Genomic DNA, 20,283 nt, shown 5'->3' on the forward strand with positions numbered 1-20,283 from the left:
AGGTTAACTATTCACACAGCTGTGATGAAGCCAGTGGAAATTTTTCTATCTTCATCTTTCTGGAAAACTTAATAGTATTAGGCAGAGTCAGCTATTTCCTCTGTGACACAGTTCCCTCTATTGAATCCATGGACACAACTTCTATGATTTATCTGCTACCTTACTGATTGTTTCTTCTGCTTGCTTTGTTGGCTCCTCTCCTTCAGTTTGACTACTAAATGATCGAGGGCCACAAAACTCAGATCTCGCTTCCTTTCTTTCTCAGTAGGAGATCTCATCCAGCCCCACAGATTCAAAAATCATGGGGTTGGCGGGGGGGGGGGGGGGGGGGCAAAGAACAGAATACATTATATCCTTAGAATTTTATCTATGAACTACATGCCATCTGTTCTGTTTCTATTAATATCACATTAATGAGGGCAGTGTTGTGGCACAGCAGGATAAGACGCCATCTGCAATGCTGGCATCCCATATTGGCATCAATTCAAGTCCCAGCTTTTCCACTTCTGATCCAGGTCTCTCCTAATGCACCTGAGAAAGCAGCAGAAAATGGCCCAAATTCTTGAGCTCTGTACCCACAGCAGAGACCAGGATGACGCTCCTAACTCCTGGCTTTGTCCTGGCCCAGCCCAGGTGGTTGTGACTATTTGGGGAGTGAACCAGCAGATGGAAGCACTATCTCACTGATTTTCTTTCTCTCTCTATCTCTGTCTCTCCCTCTCTCTGTAACTTTGCCTTTAAAATAAATAAATCTTAAAAAAATGAGGGGGGCCAGCATTTTTGTGTACCAGGTAAAAGCCAACACCTGTGACACCAGCATCCCATAAGGGCACCAGTTCAAGTCACAGCTGCTCCACTTCTAATCCAGCTCCCCACTAATGAGTCTGTGAAAGCAGTGGAGGATGGCCCAAGTGCTTAGACTCCTGAACCAATGTGTGAGACCCAGAAGAAGCTCCTGAATCTTGGCTTCAGCCTGGCCCATCCCCAGTCATTGCAGCACTTGGGGAGTGAACCAACAGATGGAAGATCTCTCTGTCACTCCCTCTCTCTGTGTAACTATGACTTTCAAATAAATAAATAAATAAATAAATACTTTAAAAAGATATCTAGAATATCCTTCAATGTGGAGAATGCAAGCAATAAACTTTAAAATCACATTAACATAAAATAAATTATCAGACGGTAAAAAATTTTAAAAACGCATCATCTTCAGCCCTCGCCCTGACTGTTGATAAACAACTTAATATGTTATCCCTCTTAGTATTTTTTTTTGTTTGTTCTACTTAATACTTTTGGTTGAATACTGTAATCAATACACAATTCTTCTTAAGTGCTGAAACTTAACTGAAAAGTGATTGCTGTTAAATATAAGAGTGGGAATAAGAGAGGGAAGAGATGTGCAATTCAGGACATGCTCAAGCTGACTTACCTCAAACGGTAGAGTTAGAAACATACCAGGGGATTCCAATTCAATCCCATCGAGGTGGCATGTACCAATGCCATCTCACTAGTCCCAGTGATCAATTTCTGTTCACAATTGATCATAATGATAGGACTAAGAACCAAAGGGAGCACATAAACAAGAATAGTGTCTGCAAATACTAGCTGATAGAATCAAAAAGGGAGAGAATGATCCAACATGGGAAGTGAGATACACAGCAGGCCCATAGAATGGTAAATGGCCTAAACAGCACTCTGGCCTCAGAATCAGCCCTTAAGGCATGCGGATCCGGCTGAAAAGCCCATGAGAGTATTTCAGGCATGGAAAGCCAAGACACTCTGGGGAAAAAAAAAAAAACCTAAATTAAAGATCTCTGTAAGTGTGATCCCAGTGGAAAGAATGGGGTCATCAAAGAAGGAGGTACCTTTCTCTGAAGGGAGGAGAGAACTTCTACTTTGACCATAGCCTTGTCCAAATATGATCAGAGTCGGTGAACTCAGGGGGCTTCCATAGCCTTGGCAGCTCATGACAAGAGCCTAGGGTGATTACTGATGCCATAAACAAGAGTGTCAATTTGTTAAGTCAACAACAGGAGTCACTGTGCACTTACTCCTCATGTAGGATTTTTGTCCTTAGTGTGTTGTACATTGAGATTTAATGCTATAACTAGTACTCAAACAGTATTTTTCACTTTATGTTTCTCTGTGGGAGAAAACTGTTGAAATCTTTACTTAATGTATGCTAAACTGATCTTCTGTATATAAAGAGAATCGAAAATGAATCTTGATGTGAATGGAAGGGGAGAGGGAGTTGGAAAGGGGAGGGTTCCGGGTGGGAGGGACGTTATGGAGGGGAAGCCACTGTAATCCATAAGCTGTACTTTGGAAATTTATATTCATTAAATAAAAGTTAAATTGAAAATGGGAAAAAAAATAAAAATGCATTATCTAACCAATTCTGTATCTCCAGACTTAACCATCCTCAATGCATCAGATGTATATAACTAGCTTCCTTATTGATATCATTTCTTAGATGAGTATGGAATCCCAAATTCAACATGTCTAAAACATTACAGCTTATCCACCCTCCCACTGACCCCAATCTGCTGCTGTCCTGCTCTTTCCCATATTAATCATTAAATTATCAACCACTCAGTTAACCAAAAGAAAAACCTAGGAATCATTATTATTTCCCTTTCCTTCACCTCCCCTCATGGCTAGCCCATCAGCAAAACCTGTTTGTGATGCCTCCAAAACATATCCAAAATCCATTTATTTCTATCTATGCCACACCCACCCCAGGACCAGCAGTATCACTCCACGTGAATCACAACAGACTTCTAACTGATCTCTTGGTTTCCTCTCCTGTTCCCTTCAAAGCAAATAAAGCTTCCAAATGAATCCACAACAGATATCTCATTAAAACATTCATTGTGGGCCAGCATTGTGACACAGCCAGTTAAGCCACTGCCTGTGACACCAGCATTCCATATGGGCAATGATTCAAGTCCCAGCTGCTCCACTTTCAATCTAGCTCCCAGCTAATGCGCCAGGGAAAGCAGCAGAAGATGGCCCAAGTGCTTGGGCCCCAGTATCCACGTGGGAGACTTCTAAGAAGCTCCTGTCTCCTGGCTTTGGCGTGGCCCAGTCCTGGGCCACTGCTATCCTTATGGATAGTGAACCAGCAGATGGAAGATTTCTCTCTCTTGCTCTCGTTATTGCTCTCTCCCTCGGCCTTTCAAATAAATACACAAATCTTTCAAATAAAACCATTCATTGAAACATATTGTTCAAAATATTTGCTCAGCTTTCATTTGCAATGAGAAAGAAATAGAAACCCTGAGGCTCTGCATGATCAAGTGCATGCCTGGTCTCTAACTTCAATTATTCTCACTTTCTTCCTCACCGCACTACGGTCACATCAGCTCTATCTCTGTCCATCAAATTTTTCAAGCTCTTTATAGCCTCAGCGTGCTAGAAAATGCCTCAATCTGCACTAAACATTTGAAATGTGGCTGCTACACACGGGGATGTTCAGGAAGTGTAGAATACACAGAAAATTTCAAAGATTTGGCATGAAGAAAAGAATGAGGCCCTGGTAGAGAAGCTGAGGTCAACAACAAATTTGAAATCTTTACAGTGGATATGCAATTCAGACAATTAATTGCTGCAAACGATGGTGCTGTTGTTAAAACATGTCTCCTGATTTCCTAAACAACTAAAACATTTCCATCTGAATATGTACAGACTGTTTTTGACAATTATGCAGTCACAGTTATGATTGGTGGAGAGCCATATACTTCTGGATTTTTTAAAAGATTTTTGTAATTTATTTGAGAGGCAGAGTTAGAGAGAGGGAGAGACAGAGAAAAGTCTTTCATTTGCTGGCTCATGCCCCAAATGGTGACAAGGGCTGCAGCTGGGTTGATCTGAAGCCAGGAGCCACGAATTTCTTCCAGGTCTCTCATGCAGATTCAGGGGCCAAAACACTTGGGGCTATCTTCCACTGCTTTCCCAAGCCATAGACAGAGAACTATATCAAAAGAAGAACAGCCTGGACACGAATCCATGCCCATATGGGATACTAGGCCACAGCGTCAGTGCCTACTCTTGGACTTTTTGATAGTGCAGGGCAAAAGAATTATGATAAAGTATGACCACTGAGTTATTCACAGACAGATGCATTTCTAGCCTGTTTTCCAGTCGTTTCTCCATTCTCATTTCAAAACGTGAAAGGAAAGCTGGTACCTGCTGTCCAAAGACTTCTTGTTTGTCGGGACCCAAAATGATCTCAAAGATAACTCCCCTGTTATTGAGAAACTTGCCAAGAACAAACAGAAGCCTATTACTCCAGAGAACGTTGAAAAACTGACCTATGTACTGAATGATGTTGAATATGTGAAGTGTTCTGTGCTTTCACAGAAAGGCCTAAAGAATATACTTGATGAAGCAATATTGGCTGCCCTGGAGCCTCCAGGACAGAAGAGCTGCAGGTGTGTCCTGCTACAAACACTCTCCAGAGCCCTTTCTGCACAGCTGGTGTTGGCCTCATACAAAAAAGCAATGTTTAAATCAAGCTTAAAATTTAAATCAAGATTAAAAATTAAAACATGTTTTTGCTTACAGCAAATACTAATTGACAAAAGGCCTGAAATTACTTACAAAGAGTTATGTGAGATAAGGCCCATAGGTATGTACCCCCACAACTATAGTTGATTTGAGTAATTGTGTACTGTCAAAAAAGTGACTAGTACTAGTTTGTCTTCTTGTTCGAAAAAACGTTTTGTTGCTTTAAAAGTAAGGCATGCATTGTAATGACTCATAGCAGACCAATTCAAATTGTTGGAGTTACTCCCTGGTGCCACTATGAAGAGTAATCTTGGATATTTTGTTTTAAGTGACATAGATTTAATCATTTTTGAGATTTTCCCATATTCACTTTATAAATATAAACATTATACACACATAACTTTTTGAAAGCAGGGTAGGATTTATGAAAAAGATCACAAAATGAGGGAATAAATGTATATTATTAGATAAGGGCTATACTTCAGTTAAACAACATTGACAAATATCAATATATCAAATAATATGGCATATACACATTTTTTACTATTTAAATAATAACATACACATAAGAAAAAAGGATACATCTTTTCTGTGTCTGAAGCATTTCACCTAGTATAATGATCTCCAATTCCATTCCTTTTGTTGTAAATGTCAGGATTTTCTTGCTTTTATGGTTGCATAATAATCCATTGTGAATACATACAAAATTTTCTTTCTTTTTTTAAGTTTTAATTTTTTATATAGTAAATATAAATTTCCAAAGTACAGCTTATGGATTACAATGGCTTTCCCCCCCCAATAATTTCCCTCCCACTCGCACCCCTCCCATCACCCACACCCTCTCCCATTCCATTCACATCAAGATTCATTTTCAATTATCTTTATATACAGAAGATCAATTCAGCATATATTCAGTAAAGATTTCATCAGTTTGAATCCACATAGAAACACAAAGTGTAAAATACTGTTTCATTACTAGTTATAGCATTACTTCACATTGGACATCACATTAAGGACAGATCCCACATGAAAAGTAAGCACACAGTGACTCCTGTTGTTGACTTAACAATTTGACACTCTTGTGTATGGCATCAGTAATCCCGCTAGGCTCTAGTCAGGAGCTGCCAAGGCTATTGAAGCCTTTTGAGTTCGCCGACTTCGATCTTATTCTGACAGGGTCTTAGTCAAAGTGGAAGTTCTCTCCTCCCTTCAGAGAAAGGTACCTCCTTCTTTGATGGCCCCGTTCTTGCCACTGGGATCTCACTCGCAGAGATCTTTCATTCAGGTCTTCTTCTTCTTTTTTTTTTTTTTTTTCCAGAGTGTCTTGGCTTTCCATGCCTAAAATACTCTCATGGGATCTTCAGCCATATCCGAATGCCTTAAGGGCTGATTCTGAGGCCAGAGTGCTGTTTAGAACATCTGCCATTCTATGAGTGTGCTGTGTATCCCGCTTCCCATGATGGATTGTTCTTTTTGATTCTATCAGTTAGTATTAGCAGACACTAGTCTTGTTTGTGTGATCCCTTTGACTCTTAGACCTATCAGTGTGATCAATTGTGAACTGAAATTGATCACTTGGGCTAGTGAGATAGCATTGGTCATGCCACCTTGATGGGATTGCATTGGAATCCCATGGCACGTTTCTAACTCCACCATTTGGGGCAAGTCCAATTGAGCATGTCCCAAATTGTACATCTCCTCCCTCTCTAATTCCCACTCTTACATTTAACAGGGATCACTTTTCAGTTAAAATTTAAACACCTAAGGATAATTGTGTGTTAATTACAGAGTTCAACCAATAGTACTAGAAAAAAATACTAAAATGGATATAGTATTACATTGTAAATCAACAGTCAGGACAAGGGCTATTCAAGTCACTGTTTATCATAGTGTCAATTTCACTTCAACAGATTTCCCCTATGGTGCTCAGTTAGTTGTCGCCAATCAGGGAGAACATATGATATTTGTCCATTTGGGATTGGCTTGATTCACTCAGCATGATGTTTTCCAAATTCCTCCATCTTGTTACAAATGACCAGATATCATTTTTTTGACTGCTGTATAGTATTCTGTAGAGTACATGTCCCATAATTTCTTTATCCAGTCTACTGTTGATGGGCATTTGGGTTGGTTCCAGGTCTTAGCTATTGTGAATTGAGCTGCAATAAACATTAGGGTGCAGACCGCTTTTTTGTTTGCCAATTTAATTTCCTTTGGGTAAATTCCAAGGAGTGGGATGGCTGGGTCGAATGGTAGGGTTATCTTCAGGTTTCTGAGGGATCTCCAGACTGACTTCCATAGTGGCTTAACCAGTTTGCATTCCCACCAACAGTGGGTTAGTGTCCCTTTTTCCCCACATCCTCTACAGCATCCACTGTTGGTAGATTTCTGAATGTGAGCCATTCTAACCGGGTGAGGTGAATCCTCATTGTGGTTTTGATTTGCATTTCCTGATTGCTAGTGATCTTGAACATTTTTCATGTGTCTGTTGGCCATTTGGATTTCCTCTTTTGAAAAATGTCTATTGAGGACCTTGGCCCATCTCTTAAGTGGGTTGTTTGTTTTGATGTTGTGGAGTTTCTTGATTTCTTTGTAGATTCTGGTCATTAGCCCTTTATCTGTTGCATAGTTTGCAAATATTTTTCCCATCCTTTCGGTTGCCTCTTCACTTTCCTGACTGTTTCTTTTGAAGTACAGAAACTTCTCAATTTGATGCAATCCCAAATGTTAATTTTTGCTCCGACTGCCTGTGCTTCAGGGGTCTTTTCCAAGAAGTTTTTGCCGGTACCTATATCTTGCAGGGTTTCTCCAATGTTCTCTAATAATTTGATGGTGTCGGGTCATAGATTTAAGTCTTTAATCCACGTTGAGTGAATTTTTGTGTAAGGTGCAATGTAGGGGTCTTGCTTCATGCTTCTGCACGTGGAAATCCAATTTTCCCAGCACCATTACTCCAGGGATTGGTTTTGGATCCTTGATCAAATATGAGTTGGCTGTAGATGTTTGGATTGATTTCTGGTGTTTCTATTCTGTTCCATTGGTCTATCCATCTGTTTCTATACCAGTACCATGCTGTTTTGATAACAACTGCGCTGTAGTATATCCTGAAATCTGGTATTGTGATGCCTCTGGCTTTGTTTTTGTTGTACAAGTTTGCTTTAACTATTCAAGGTCTCCTGTGTCTCCATATGAATTTCAGCATCATTTTTTCCAGATCTGAGAAGAATGTCTTCAGTAATTTGATTTGTATTGCATTGAATCTATAAATCGCTTTTGGGAATCTTGGATATGTTAGCATTTTGTTTCTCCTTTTTGTGGTGAGTTTATGGAGGTTTTATTAGCCATGATTTTTTTTATTCATCAACCAGTGCGCAGCCTTTTAGGACAATGGACAAACTGACAGCCCTTTCCACTTGCTGGAACTCATGATGAAGACATGCACCTCACCTAGTGCTCTTAGGGAGGAGTATAGTAAATACCTCAAAACATACTCCTTTGTTTTAAAAAAAAAACTTTATTTTTTTGAGAGCTAGAGTTAGAGAGCGAGAGAGTTTGTGTTTTCTTCTAGTAGTCTCATAGTTTTGAATATCACATTGAAGTCAATCTGCTTAAGAATTATCTATTTGAAAAGCAATGTGTGTGTGTATGTTTGTGTGTGTGTGTGAGAGAGAGAGAGAGACAGAGAGAGAGAGAGAGAGAGAGAGATTGCCCATCAGCTGGTTCACTCCCCAAATGTTCACAATATTCCATCTGGTTCTCCCATGTCAGTGGAAAGGGCCCAAACACTTGCACTGTAATGCACTGGTTTCCCAAGTACATTAGTAGAGAGTTGAATTGGAAGCAAAGCAGCTGGGATTTGAACTGGCACTCCAACATGGGATACTGGCATCCCAAACAGCAACTTAATCTGCTACACCACAATGTTGGCCTTGTAATCTATTGTTTTTAAGCTGATATTTGTAACTGGTGAGACATAAATTACAATTTTTTTAATTTGGATAATCAGTTTTCCCAGCATGATTTATTAAAAAAATTGTCATTTTATTAGCTCCTTTACCAAAATTCAGTTGTCTGTAAATGCATGAAGTTAACTCTATTCTGTTCAATTATTGTATTTGCCTGTTCTATGCAAATATTATGCTGCTTTAATTATTATGCTTTTGTGGTACAGCATATTTTGAAGTCAGGTAGTATGATATCTCCAGCTTTGTTATTTTTCCTCATGATTGCTTTGGCTATTCAAGTTCTTTTGTGGTTCCACACAAATCACACAACTGCTTTTTTTTAAATTCTGAAAAGGATAACATTGGCATTTTGATGGGGATTGTAATCTGTAGATACATCTATAGATTGGTTTCAATCATGTATTTTAATAATAATTCTTCCACTCCATGAACACAGGATATATTTCCATTTATTTATACACTTTGATTTATTTCATTAATGTTTTGTGGCTTTCATTGTAGAGATATTTCATTTATCCATATCCCATTGTGTTCCATCCATATTCCATAACAGAAAATAAGCTCCATGAGGACAGAAGGGATGCCTGATTTATATTTATCACCATCTTATTTATGTACTAAGTATAATGAATATTTCAATTAATGAATAAATATATTTTACTAACTGGGAAATTGATATCCAGAGATGGGAAGTAGACTGCTCAGATTCACACAGTTATTTAAGTTTTGGAGCCAGGATTTCAATATTACTTCACTGGTCCCCATTCTGACGAGCTTTCCATTGTATGGAATTTGCACCTTTGGCCAGATGCTAAAGACCTAAATTTATATATTTTATTCCTTTTTCCATAGTATAGTTGGTATATGAATTATGCCCTTATCCTTTAACTCTCCAGCTAGAGGAGTTGAGCATACGTATGTCAGCAACACTGTTAACCCAGAGCTATATGGGCTGTATTTATGAGCTGTATGAGCCCATGAAGGCTCTTCTCTTGTACCCTTACCCCAAATGCTTCCTCCAACCTCCTATATACACGCCATAGATTCCAGAATCCATGTTGACCAACTGACTTCAGAGTAGTCCTCTTTTAAAACAATACCCTGGCTATTTTCAAGGTCCTGGGACCCAGAAAGAGTTGACTTAAGATGTTATTCTTTTTTGAATGAAGCAACACAGAGAAACAAGCTTGGTTTTTATAATAAGCAGAGTTTTTTTCAATTTACCCTGAACCCTACATTTTCCTGGAATGTAATACCGGTACCTAAAAAATAACCCTACTCTATAAAGCTTGTGAGGTCATTTCTTACACGTAACTCAACAACTTACCTTGGTCTTTTCTCCACGTGTCAGTACAGTTTCCTCAATGGAAAGGATCTTGTTGCCAACATGGAGGTCACTTCTCACAGTCTCGTTGGAAAGCAGCATACGTTTTCCACGTTCCATACACCTGGAAAAGAAAGAAGCTACATTTATAGGCTTGTTACTATAAAGGTAAAGGGCATATCAAGCAGAGCATATTTTAACCAGAGAGTTCTGGACAAGAAGTCTTGCATTCTACTAGGGTGACTTGAATTTCATCTAGCTTAGAGGCAAAGAGATTAATGGGTTGGTGATCTGGTTTGAATGTGTTCCCCAAAACTCATGTGTTGGAAACTTAATCCCAAATGCAACAATGTTTAGAGGTCAGACCTTTAAAGTAATTAGGCCATGTCTTCATGAATGGATTAATGCCATTATCATGGGAATCGGTTCCTCATAAAAGTGGGTTTGGCTCTTTTTTATTCTTGTACTCTCTTGCCTATTCACCTTCAGCCATGGGATGACACAGCACTAAGGCCCTAGCCAAATGTCATTACCTTGCTTTTGGCCTTTCCATTCTCCAGAAACATGAGCTAAACTTTTATTGCTTATAAATTATTTTGTCTCACATGTTTTTTATAGCAAACAATGGACTGAGGCATTTAGAAAGGTACATCTTTTAGAAGTTAACGTGGTCAGGGAAGACCTTTGCAAGAAGGTACCACATGAGCAGAGTCTTGAAAGAAATAAAACATAAGCTATAAATATTTCTGGGGAAGAGAATTTTAAGTGGAGGAAAGAGTAATTACAAAATCCTGAGCTGGGAATATGCCTGATTTGTTGGATGAACAAAGAGGCCTGTGTAGCTAGAAGGAAACTAGGCACAAAATTTGACTATTATTCATATTTAGACTATTCCCTTGTTTCAGACTAATGTAGAATTTAAAACCCTGTGAGATTCTCCTTTATTGTTATCTATTACCCAATTAACTTTCCCATTCTGAACCTGCAGCAACATGGAAAGTATCACGAGAGTTCTAAGATATTGTTGACCAGATAAGATCTATAGAAAGGCAGATTACTGGAGGGAATGATAACAGTACTAACTGGACTTTTACTCAGTAGATCTGGAATTCATATCCAAACACTGTTACCTTGCATGCCCTGTGACAACCTACTTAGCCTTCTAAGCCTCAGTTTCCTCATCTGTAAAATGGAGCTAATATTAGCTACCACACGAACTTGTTATGGTAATTAAATACATTTTGATTTTTTAAAATTAATGTGTTCGATAGTTACTGGCATTATTCCTAGAATATAACAGGTTCTCAATAACTGTTTACTTAATGAAAACATTTTAGGAGAGGCTTTCAGAAAACTCATTTTCTTTAATCTTTTTAAATATTTATTTCATTTATTTGAAAGGCAGAGTTACAAAAAGAGAGGGACAGATAGCAGGAGAAATATTTCATATGCTGGGTCACTCTCCAAATGGCTGCAATGGCCAGGTCTGAGCCAGGCCCCAGCCAGGAGCCAGGAACTCCATCCAGGTTTCAAACCACATGGGTGGCCGGGATCCAAGCGCTTGGGTCATCTTCTGCTCCTTTCCCAGGCCCATTAGCAGAGAGCTGGATATGAAGTGGGGCAGCTGGGACTCAAACCAGTGTCCATATGGGATACTGGTGTTTCAGGAGGCAGCTTAACTTGATGCATCACAATGCCGGCCTCTGGCAAAGGTATTTCCTAGGAAAACTGTTCACTCAATTCTCCTTTTCCCTCCAGATACAAAATGCAACTGTCTTCATTGCAACTCAGTTCAGTGAGCCCAATACATGTGAATCAGAAATTACAGAACATTGGGGCTGGCCTTGTGGCTCACTGGGTTAAACTACCTATAATGTTGGCATCCCGCATCCCATAGCCCATAGCCCATAGCCCATATCCAATATCAGACAGCCAGTTCAATTTCTGGCTGCTCTACTTCCAATCCAGCTCCTTCTAATGTGCCTGAGAAAACAGGAGATGATGGCCCAAATACTTGGGGCCCTGTCACCCATGTGGGAGACCCAGATGGAATTCTTGGCTCCTAGCTTCAAGCAGGCCCAGTCCCAGCTTTTACAGCCATTTGGAGAGTGAGCCAGTGTAAAAGATCTCTTTCTCTCCTCTTTCAAATAAATTAGAGAATGTCAGGAGGAGGATGGAAACTGAGAGTTAAAAGTGAGTAAATAAGTAGGACCATTGTTATCATCCCCCAAGACCCCTTTCCTAGTGCCTAAGAGGGGGTAAAGATGATTCCAAGAGCCCAGCGGTAAGTAGGGGAAAATCAGGTGGATCTGGATTTATGGAAACTGCTTGGTAAGTACTCATGTGACATAACCATTTCTATCGTAATATCTAGAGCTTGGTTCAGTGGTTGTATTCACTACATTTCCCTCTGTACAAAGGTCATGCCAACACTTCCTAGTACCTCCTCCTTCAGAGCTCAACTAACCCTTTGTAATATTCACTCTCTTATGACCACATGATCTGAACTCTACTTTCAGCACAATTATTTAGATTAACTTCTCTGGTCAGATAATACAACATCCCTGAGAAAACTGGAACCCAGTATAACTGTCCTACACATCATTTCAGAATGATTCCAAGGCATAGAATTTCTGGCCTCTCGTAGATCTATAGAGGGGATTTTATGGTAGAAGGTAGGTTAGCACTGATGCCATATTCTCAAATGCTCCCAACTATGAAATTTAGGGAAATTCACTTGACCTTTCTAAATTTCACATTTCCTTTCACTAGCTCTTGTATGTGACACATTCAACCCATTGTTCAAAAGTAATGCAAGCAGCTCCTCAGAAACAGAGCATACTGCTGCAAGTTTCTAAGATGGTCCAGGCTTATAGAAGGGCTCAAATAAGAAGAAATTCAAACATGTTTGCTGTTAGGACACCTGACTGTCATTGTGATTTCTCCTTCAACTCTGTGTTGTGAGAAGTGATTCATTCCCTCTTTGCCTCTAGATCTCTATTTGTTTCTAGAGAGAAGAATCCCTGCCTAATATTCTTCAAGAGGGTCACAGGAAGCTAAAATGAGTATTTTCTCATCTAAACATGCTATTTGCTAGCAGATTTGCCTATCAAGTTTACTATTCAATTTGACATACCATGGAAGCAGTTCTCAAACAGACAAGACAAGCACAATTTCCAGGCCCACTACCAAAATATCTCCATACATGATAGATATTTGGGAACCTTCTCTGTTCTGTTCCTCTCCTACTTAAATATCAGGTCATATCCTAAATCAAATCTTCTGTATATCAAGATAACTGAAAATGAATCTTGATGTGAATGGAATAGGAGAGGGAGCGGGAGATGGGAGGGAAAAGCCACTGTAATCCAAAAGCTATACTTTAGAAATTTATATTTATTAAATAAAAGTTAAAAAATGTCACTAGACCAACAACCACAGCAATTTTTTGTTCCTCTAATTTCAGACAGACTTTGGAAGGAACATATTGGTCAAACACTGAATTGGAAAGTTGGAGTTCTTCCTCTTCTTTTAGTTTCCAGCCCCCATCCTAATACCACTGACACTAGTACCTTTAATGTCAGATAAAAGAGAAAACATGGTAAGATCCTGAGTCTTCCCATCTTTCCTGTATCTTAACAATTCCCAGGGCCCTTTGGCCTGCAAGTCACTTACATCTCATCCATCTGACTGCAGGGTTCCCAGGCCCACAAGAAGAAGGGAGCAGGGACACCACTTGCGGTACAACGAAGGATGTTCTCACTGCCAAGGAATATTGGTTGGATGCTCTTCAAATCTGTCTCCTTCTCATAGATTTTAGGTTTTTCTGGACAAGAAAAGAAAATACAGTGATTAAGATTCCACATCAAGGCTGGTATTTTAACTGGTACTATTATGACAGACATCCCAGTGGTTAAACTACTGAAATACTTCTTTGTCTAATTATAAATAACTGCTGCCTCTCTATCACAACTCTGGTTCTTCCTCAAGGATAGAACCGTCTTTTGTTAACAGTTCAATGGTTCAACAACTTAAAGGTTAATATGACCCAGATTTCTCACATTCTTTGCCTATATTATGGCCTGGCCTAATCAGGGCCCATGCCTTAGTTTTGTGAAATATTTTAAAATATCACCCCAGTCACATTCAGTTGACACCAAAGAATCCTACTGAAGACAAGTAAATTGCAATGCCTCAAGTAGCAGAACCTATGGATTTCAAAGTATTCTTTTGGATTGCAAGCCTAGAAAAAGGCAGGATTAACATTCAATTCACCTCTGCAGCCTGGACACAAATTCACTGATTGCATTACATATTGAACTTAATTATAAGAGCTAACAGTTGTTCTTTTCATTATTTGCAATAACATTTATTCTTTGGATATGAATTTAAGAAAACCAACAACAAAAACAGGAGTCTCTCAGATTTGCTGGATAGCATTTGATGCATGGCTCCCTTCTCAGAGTTCCCTACTTACATTAACTGCTTGCTTCACTTCTGTATATTGATAATAATACTAATAGTATCAATACTAGCATTACTATAGTAGTTAATTGGGCTAAGTGCAAGGAAATTTTTAAATGTTTTATGCAAATTAACTAATTTAATCCTCAGCTTGGGAGGTTGGCACTGTAATTATCCTGATTCACAGATTAAGAAAATGCAACATTAAGTACCTTTCCCAAAGTTACACAGATATGTTGGTCTATTAATTCTGGTAGCCTAACTTCAATGCCTTCACTCTTAACTGACTACAACTATATTTTGTCACAAACATCTCAAACAACATTTATAACAACAACATTAATAATACAATAAACATTTTTATTGTACTTACTAAGCCCCAGGAACCACTTTAAAATTTATTTGTAGTTATTTGAAAGGCAGAGAATAGAGAGTGAGAGAGACACAGAAAGCTCATATCTGCTGGTTCATTCCCCAAATGCCAGCAACAGCTAGGGATAGGCCCAAACTAGTGCCATGTAATTTTCATCCTGTGCTGTCTTCTAGTAATTTTACTCTCAGACCTTATATTTCAGTCTTGAATCTACTTTGAATGCATTTTATATGTCATCAAATATAAGGCTCTAATTTAATTCTTCTGAATGTTGATATCCAGTTTTCCCAGCACCTTTTATTGAAGAGACTGTACTTTTCCCACAGTGTGAAAAAGCACCAAAAGTCACTTTTGTCAAAAATAAGTTGGCCAGAAGCAGAGGTTTGGTGCAGCAGTTAAGTGACTCCTTGAAACGTCCACATCTCATATTGATTGGAATGTCTGGTTCAAGTCCTGGCTACTCTGCTTCCAACCCAGCATCCGGCTAATACTAACATGAGAATGTTTCTTTTGCCGTTTTAATGCAGCGTTTATGTGGATCTTTTATTCACACAGGTGAATCCAGCTTATTCTCAAATTTGGGCGTTTTCATAAAGATGCTCTTTCTTGTCTATGGAGAGTTGCTGGTTGAATTTTCTGTGGGAGGGAGTAAAGCCTGAGACCTCTTACCCACCTCCTCATCTTGCTAACAACACTGCAAACCTGATATCTATGTATACAAATATTTTCATATATCTGGACGTAGGATTTTACTGAATGATGTAAGATGTCTCTTCTACTTTTTTTTTGAGTTAGGCATATACTGTTTTCCAAACTGAGCACATAAATTCACTTTGCAATCAACAGCATACAAGAATTCCCTTCTTTTGATTTGCATTTCCCTGATGATTACTGATGTTGAGCATCATTTCACATAATTGTTGCCTATCTGTATTAGTTCATTATGTGTTAGCACAACAAAATATCTGATGCTGGCTAACTTGATAAAGAAAAGATACTCGTTTATCTCACAGTTTTGGAGGTTCACTGGCATAGTGTCTGCACTGGCTCAGCTCTTGAGAGAGTCTGCTTGGTTGTATCACATTCTAGTAGATGGTAATGGTGGGAGCACATGTACAAAGAAGAGATCAAATCTCCAAATAGGAATTGAAAGAAGGGTCTCACACAATCCCTACCAAAGGTATGAACCCAATTGTTCTAAGGACCTCCATTAGGCCCCACCCATTAAAAAATCCCACATTCACACTGAAGACAAAATCACATTCAAGCCATAACACCATTGTTTGTCTTTTTTGGAAAATTATTCAGTTCACTTGCCAATTTTAAGATCATTATTTGTTTTCCTGCTACTGAGTGATATGATTCCCTTATATGTTTTGAATGTTGACCACTTCTGAGACACAAAATTCCAAATATTTTATTCCAATAAGTAGATTATCTATTCATATTGTTGATTGTTTCCTTTGATGTTCAGAAGATCTTTGCTTGTTAAGATTTATTTATTTAAAAGGCAGGGTCAGAGAGAGAGAATCTTTCATCTGCTGGTTCACTACACAAATGGCCACAATGTCTGAAGCTGAGCTGCTCCAAAGCCAGAAAACAGGAGCTTCTTCCGGGTCTCCCACATGGGTGCAGGGGCCCAAGTACTTAGGCCATCCTACTGTGCATTCCCAGGCATGTTAGCAGGGAGCTGTATCAGAAGTGGATCAGCAGGGACTTGAACTGGTGCCCATATAGGATGCCAGTATTGCAGGTGGTAGCTTTACCCACTATGCCCCAATGCCAGCCCCATCCATTAAAATTTATTTATTTATTTATTTATTTATTTAATTGAAAGAATATTTTTAGTTTGATATAACCCCACATGTCTTCTTGCTTTTGTTGTCTGCATTTTCAGTACCATATACAAGAAATCAACAACCAGGGAAAATGCCAAGGAGATTCCCTCTTAATTTTCTTCTAGAAGTTTTATGATTTTGAGTCTGACAATTAATCTACTTCAAGCTGATTTTTTGTAGGATCTAAGATAAGGGTCCAATTTCATTTACTTGTATGTCTATATCCAGTTATCCCAACACCAAAAATTGAAGATACTGTCCTTTATCCATGATATATTCATGGTATCCTGGGGCCGGCGCTTTTTCGTAGTAGGCTAAGACTCCACCTGCAGTGCCAGCATCCTATATGGATGCTAGTTCGTATCCCAGCTGCTCCTTTTCCAATCCAACTTTCTGCTTATGGCCTGGGAAAGAAATGAAAGATGATCCAAGTTCTTGGGCCCCTGCATCTATGTGGGAGACCTGGAAGAAGCTCCTGGCTCCTGGCTTTGGATTGGCTCAGCTCTGTACATTGTGGCCATTTGGGGAGTGAACCAACAGATGGAAGATATATATATAAAAATAAATAAAGTCATTTTTTAAAAGATACATTCTTAGTATCCTTGTCAAATATAAGTTGACTTCAGATAGTTGGCAAGAGATATGGGGTGGGTTATTGGTGCAATCTGCAGATGGGCCTAGTGCTGGGGTCCTCAGGCAGGTGGGCTTGCTAACAGTGGCCACAAGCTGGCAATTGATATCTGTGTGCTGGTTGTTGAGAGCTTTTCCCCTTTTATTTGTTCTTAGCCACCTCCAACAGAGTCTGTCATGCTGATTTCTTCAGTATCCCATGTTGTGTATTGCAGCAGCAACAGGCCTCTCACGTACTTCAAAATGCTTTGGAAGTCAGATACTTACTTCAGTCCTTCATCCACCCATGGGAGAATTCATTCATAGGCCAAAGAGATCTCCCTTGGCACTGAGCTGTACCAGCTGGAGTAAGGGTTACATAGGATGGAAAAAGTGATTTTTGATTTTTTTTTTTTTTTTTTACTTTTCAGTACATCCTCTTTCATTTCTGATTGATTCCAAAACCATTTTCAGGAACATCAAGGACTTGCAGAAACAAGGGAGGCTTTGCTCCAATGTTCTTTTATAGGCAATACCTTGTTCACTCTTTAGTTTTGTATATAGCACCCAAGGAGCATTCAAGAGGTGCTTGTTCAATGTATGCAGAATCCTGTACAATCAAACAGCTACAAAATCAGTGCTCAAAGAAACACAGTGATCTTATAGCCCCAAACTAAGCCTGACATTTTGAGAGGTCCAATGGCAGAAGAGACCTAAACATATCAAGGGATAGTACTATTCCCAGTTAGAGACATGGCTATTTATGTTAACTGTTTTTCTCCAGAATGTAGGTATTTTGAGGATAAAGCAAAGCTGCTTTCAGACTTCAAAGCTGGTTGTAGCTGCATCTCTCATACCAGAAAGCAGAGAGATTCATGGAGCAACTACTATATGCCAAGTCCTGTGCTACATGTTTTCATTTGTCATCTATTTTAATCTTCACAACTGCCCTAAGTATTTAGTGTTATCCACATTTTAGACCAGAACGACAAATTTGAAGTGGTCAAGAGACTTGACAAAAGCTGCAGAGCTAGTGGTGGAACAGGATTTGAACTCAGAATTGTCTAAGAGCAAGGAAGGGCCCTGTCCTCCATTAACTGTAGTATCTCTCCCCAACCTCTGCTACTTTATGGACAAAACCTCCCATTCTAGTTATCTTTTTCTCTGGAGTCTTTCTCCAGGTCCTGAGAAACACTCCAGAAAATATATATGAACTTCATCAGAAAGGTTTGCAAAGTGTCCTGAGGTGCCCTAAAACAGACTTACCATGGAGATCAAATATCCCCAGAGCAGTAAAGGAAAGTAATGTTTTTCTAGATTCAGTAAGACACTCTCATGTCCTTCAGGCAAGGCAGGGATTTGAGAACAGGCTTCACAAAGAACTTACAGAGGTCATATTCAGGCTGTCAGTAATTTTGGGACATCCCATTGTGGTGTTCCATGATTAAGAGCAAGCCCTTTGGAACTAGACTGGATAGGTTCAAATTACGACTTTCTCACTTCCTTGCCATGGAGCAAGTAACCTCACCTCTCTGTGCATCAGTCCTGTAATCTATGAAGCAGGATAACAATAGTATCTACAGGGGCCAGTGGTGTGGAATAGCAGGTAAAGCCGCTGCATGCAGTGCTGGCAGCCCATGTGGGAGCCAGTTCAAGGCCCAGCTGCTCCACTTCCCATCCAGCTCTCTGCTGTGGCCTTGGAAAGCAGTGGAAGATGGCCCATGTCCTTGGGCCCCTGAACCTCCGTGGGAGACCTGAAAGAAGCTCCTGGATCCTAGCTTTGGATCAGCGCAGCTCCAGCTGTTAACGACCAACTGGGGAGTGAACCAGCGGATGGAAGACACCTCTCTCCCTCTCTCTCTCTGCCTCTTCTCTCTCTGTGTAACTCTGACTTTCAAATAAATAAATCAAAGAATTAAAAAAAAACAATAGTATCTACAAAATATGATGTTTATGAATAGTAGAAATGAAAAATTACATTTCAGGGTAGCTATGAGGAAAATCTGAAGTCATGTGCACCAACTTGCTTTATAGATTGACAGGAACCTGGGGGAGCATCCTTTTTATTGTCTAGTAAAGAAAAAGTGAAGATTCACAATGCTCCTCAGGTTCAGGTCCCTAAGTGGATAGTTGTGTTCCCACTTCCTATATCTAGGAGGACAATTACTGAAATAAATTCTAGAACTTGCAACTTGATAGGAGTAGCCAGGAGTTTCTTGATATTATTTGTTGAACTAATTGTCATTAAGTAAATAGATCTTTATAAAAATTAAGAGTGCGAATGTGAGAGGGAAGAGGAAGAAGTGTTGGATCAAGGATGGAAGCGAGAGTAGGGCGGGAAGTATCATTATGTTCCTAAATCTGCATATATGAAATACATGAAACTTGTGTAACTTATATAAAATTTAAAAAAATAGACTCATTGGCCCGTTGCATTCACTGTTAAATCCAGAATTTAATACTAACCACAATAGTAGAGAGTGTTATCTTGAATGTCTCTGATGTGGTCCTGATCAAAGAGTAAAGTGTAGGGCTCACATGTGGAACCCAGTGCTGCCCTTCTATCAGCCAGAAGACCTTACTGGATTCTTCCCATTTCTGCTTCCAACAGCCAGAGGGGAAAAAAAAAAACCACCAAGAAGAAAAAAGATCTGCATTGTGGATTAGAGAATTGAGGGAAAATAAACCTTCCTTTTCCTTCTGTATTAATGTGTCTCCTCAGTCACAATATCAAAAGGAACATGACCTTGTTTTCCACTGAATAATCCAGAAAACATTTTTTTCCTTGGGGAAAATGAAAAGAATCAAGCACAAAATAAAATGTAATAAAACTCATCACTAGGTCCTCTCTCTCGTTCTTTCCTCTTGAGTCCTTTGGGACAAATTAGTATCTAAGTTGAAACCATTCCAGTCAGAAGTTAAATTGGCTATTGCTTCCATTCAGTTCTGTGTTCCTTTCACTTAATGTGCTAGCATGTTCTCGTAGTCGGTGGGCATTTTAGAGAAGGGCAGAGACAGGAAGGGCTCTGGAAGTAGCATTTTAACTTTCTAAAGCTATTCCTTTACCTCGTAGGATCTTTCCTGAGGTAGAGGGAGACAGGTAGCTGTCATGGAGATCCTGGTGAGATGACCCTTTTGGGGTCAATATGGAGCCAAAATGGTCAGCCTGGCAAGTGGATGAATGCTGAGAGGAGCATTCTA

General features: G+C 39.4%; 1 protein-coding gene across 6 annotated transcripts in view; it reads right to left on the reverse strand.

Annotated features, from left to right (window-relative positions):
• LOC100358984 (vascular endothelial growth factor receptor kdr-like) overlaps positions 1–20,283 on the reverse strand; it is a 291,681-nt gene that overhangs the window by 141,274 nt on the left and 130,124 nt on the right. For all 6 annotated transcript variants that reach the window (XM_051827734.2, XM_051827731.2, XM_070067438.1 and 3 more), the window contains exons 11-12: positions 13,474–13,624; positions 9,802–9,922 (exon numbers count right to left, since the gene is read on the reverse strand). In XM_051827734.2, the coding sequence (XP_051683694.2) occupies positions 9,802–9,922; positions 13,474–13,624 (272 nt within the window). The remainder of the gene's footprint in view (positions 1–9,801; positions 9,923–13,473; positions 13,625–20,283) is intronic.

This window comes from Oryctolagus cuniculus, chromosome X (assembly GCF_964237555.1).
Source record: "Oryctolagus cuniculus chromosome X, mOryCun1.1, whole genome shotgun sequence".
Lineage (NCBI taxonomy): Eukaryota > Metazoa > Chordata > Mammalia > Lagomorpha > Leporidae > Oryctolagus > Oryctolagus cuniculus.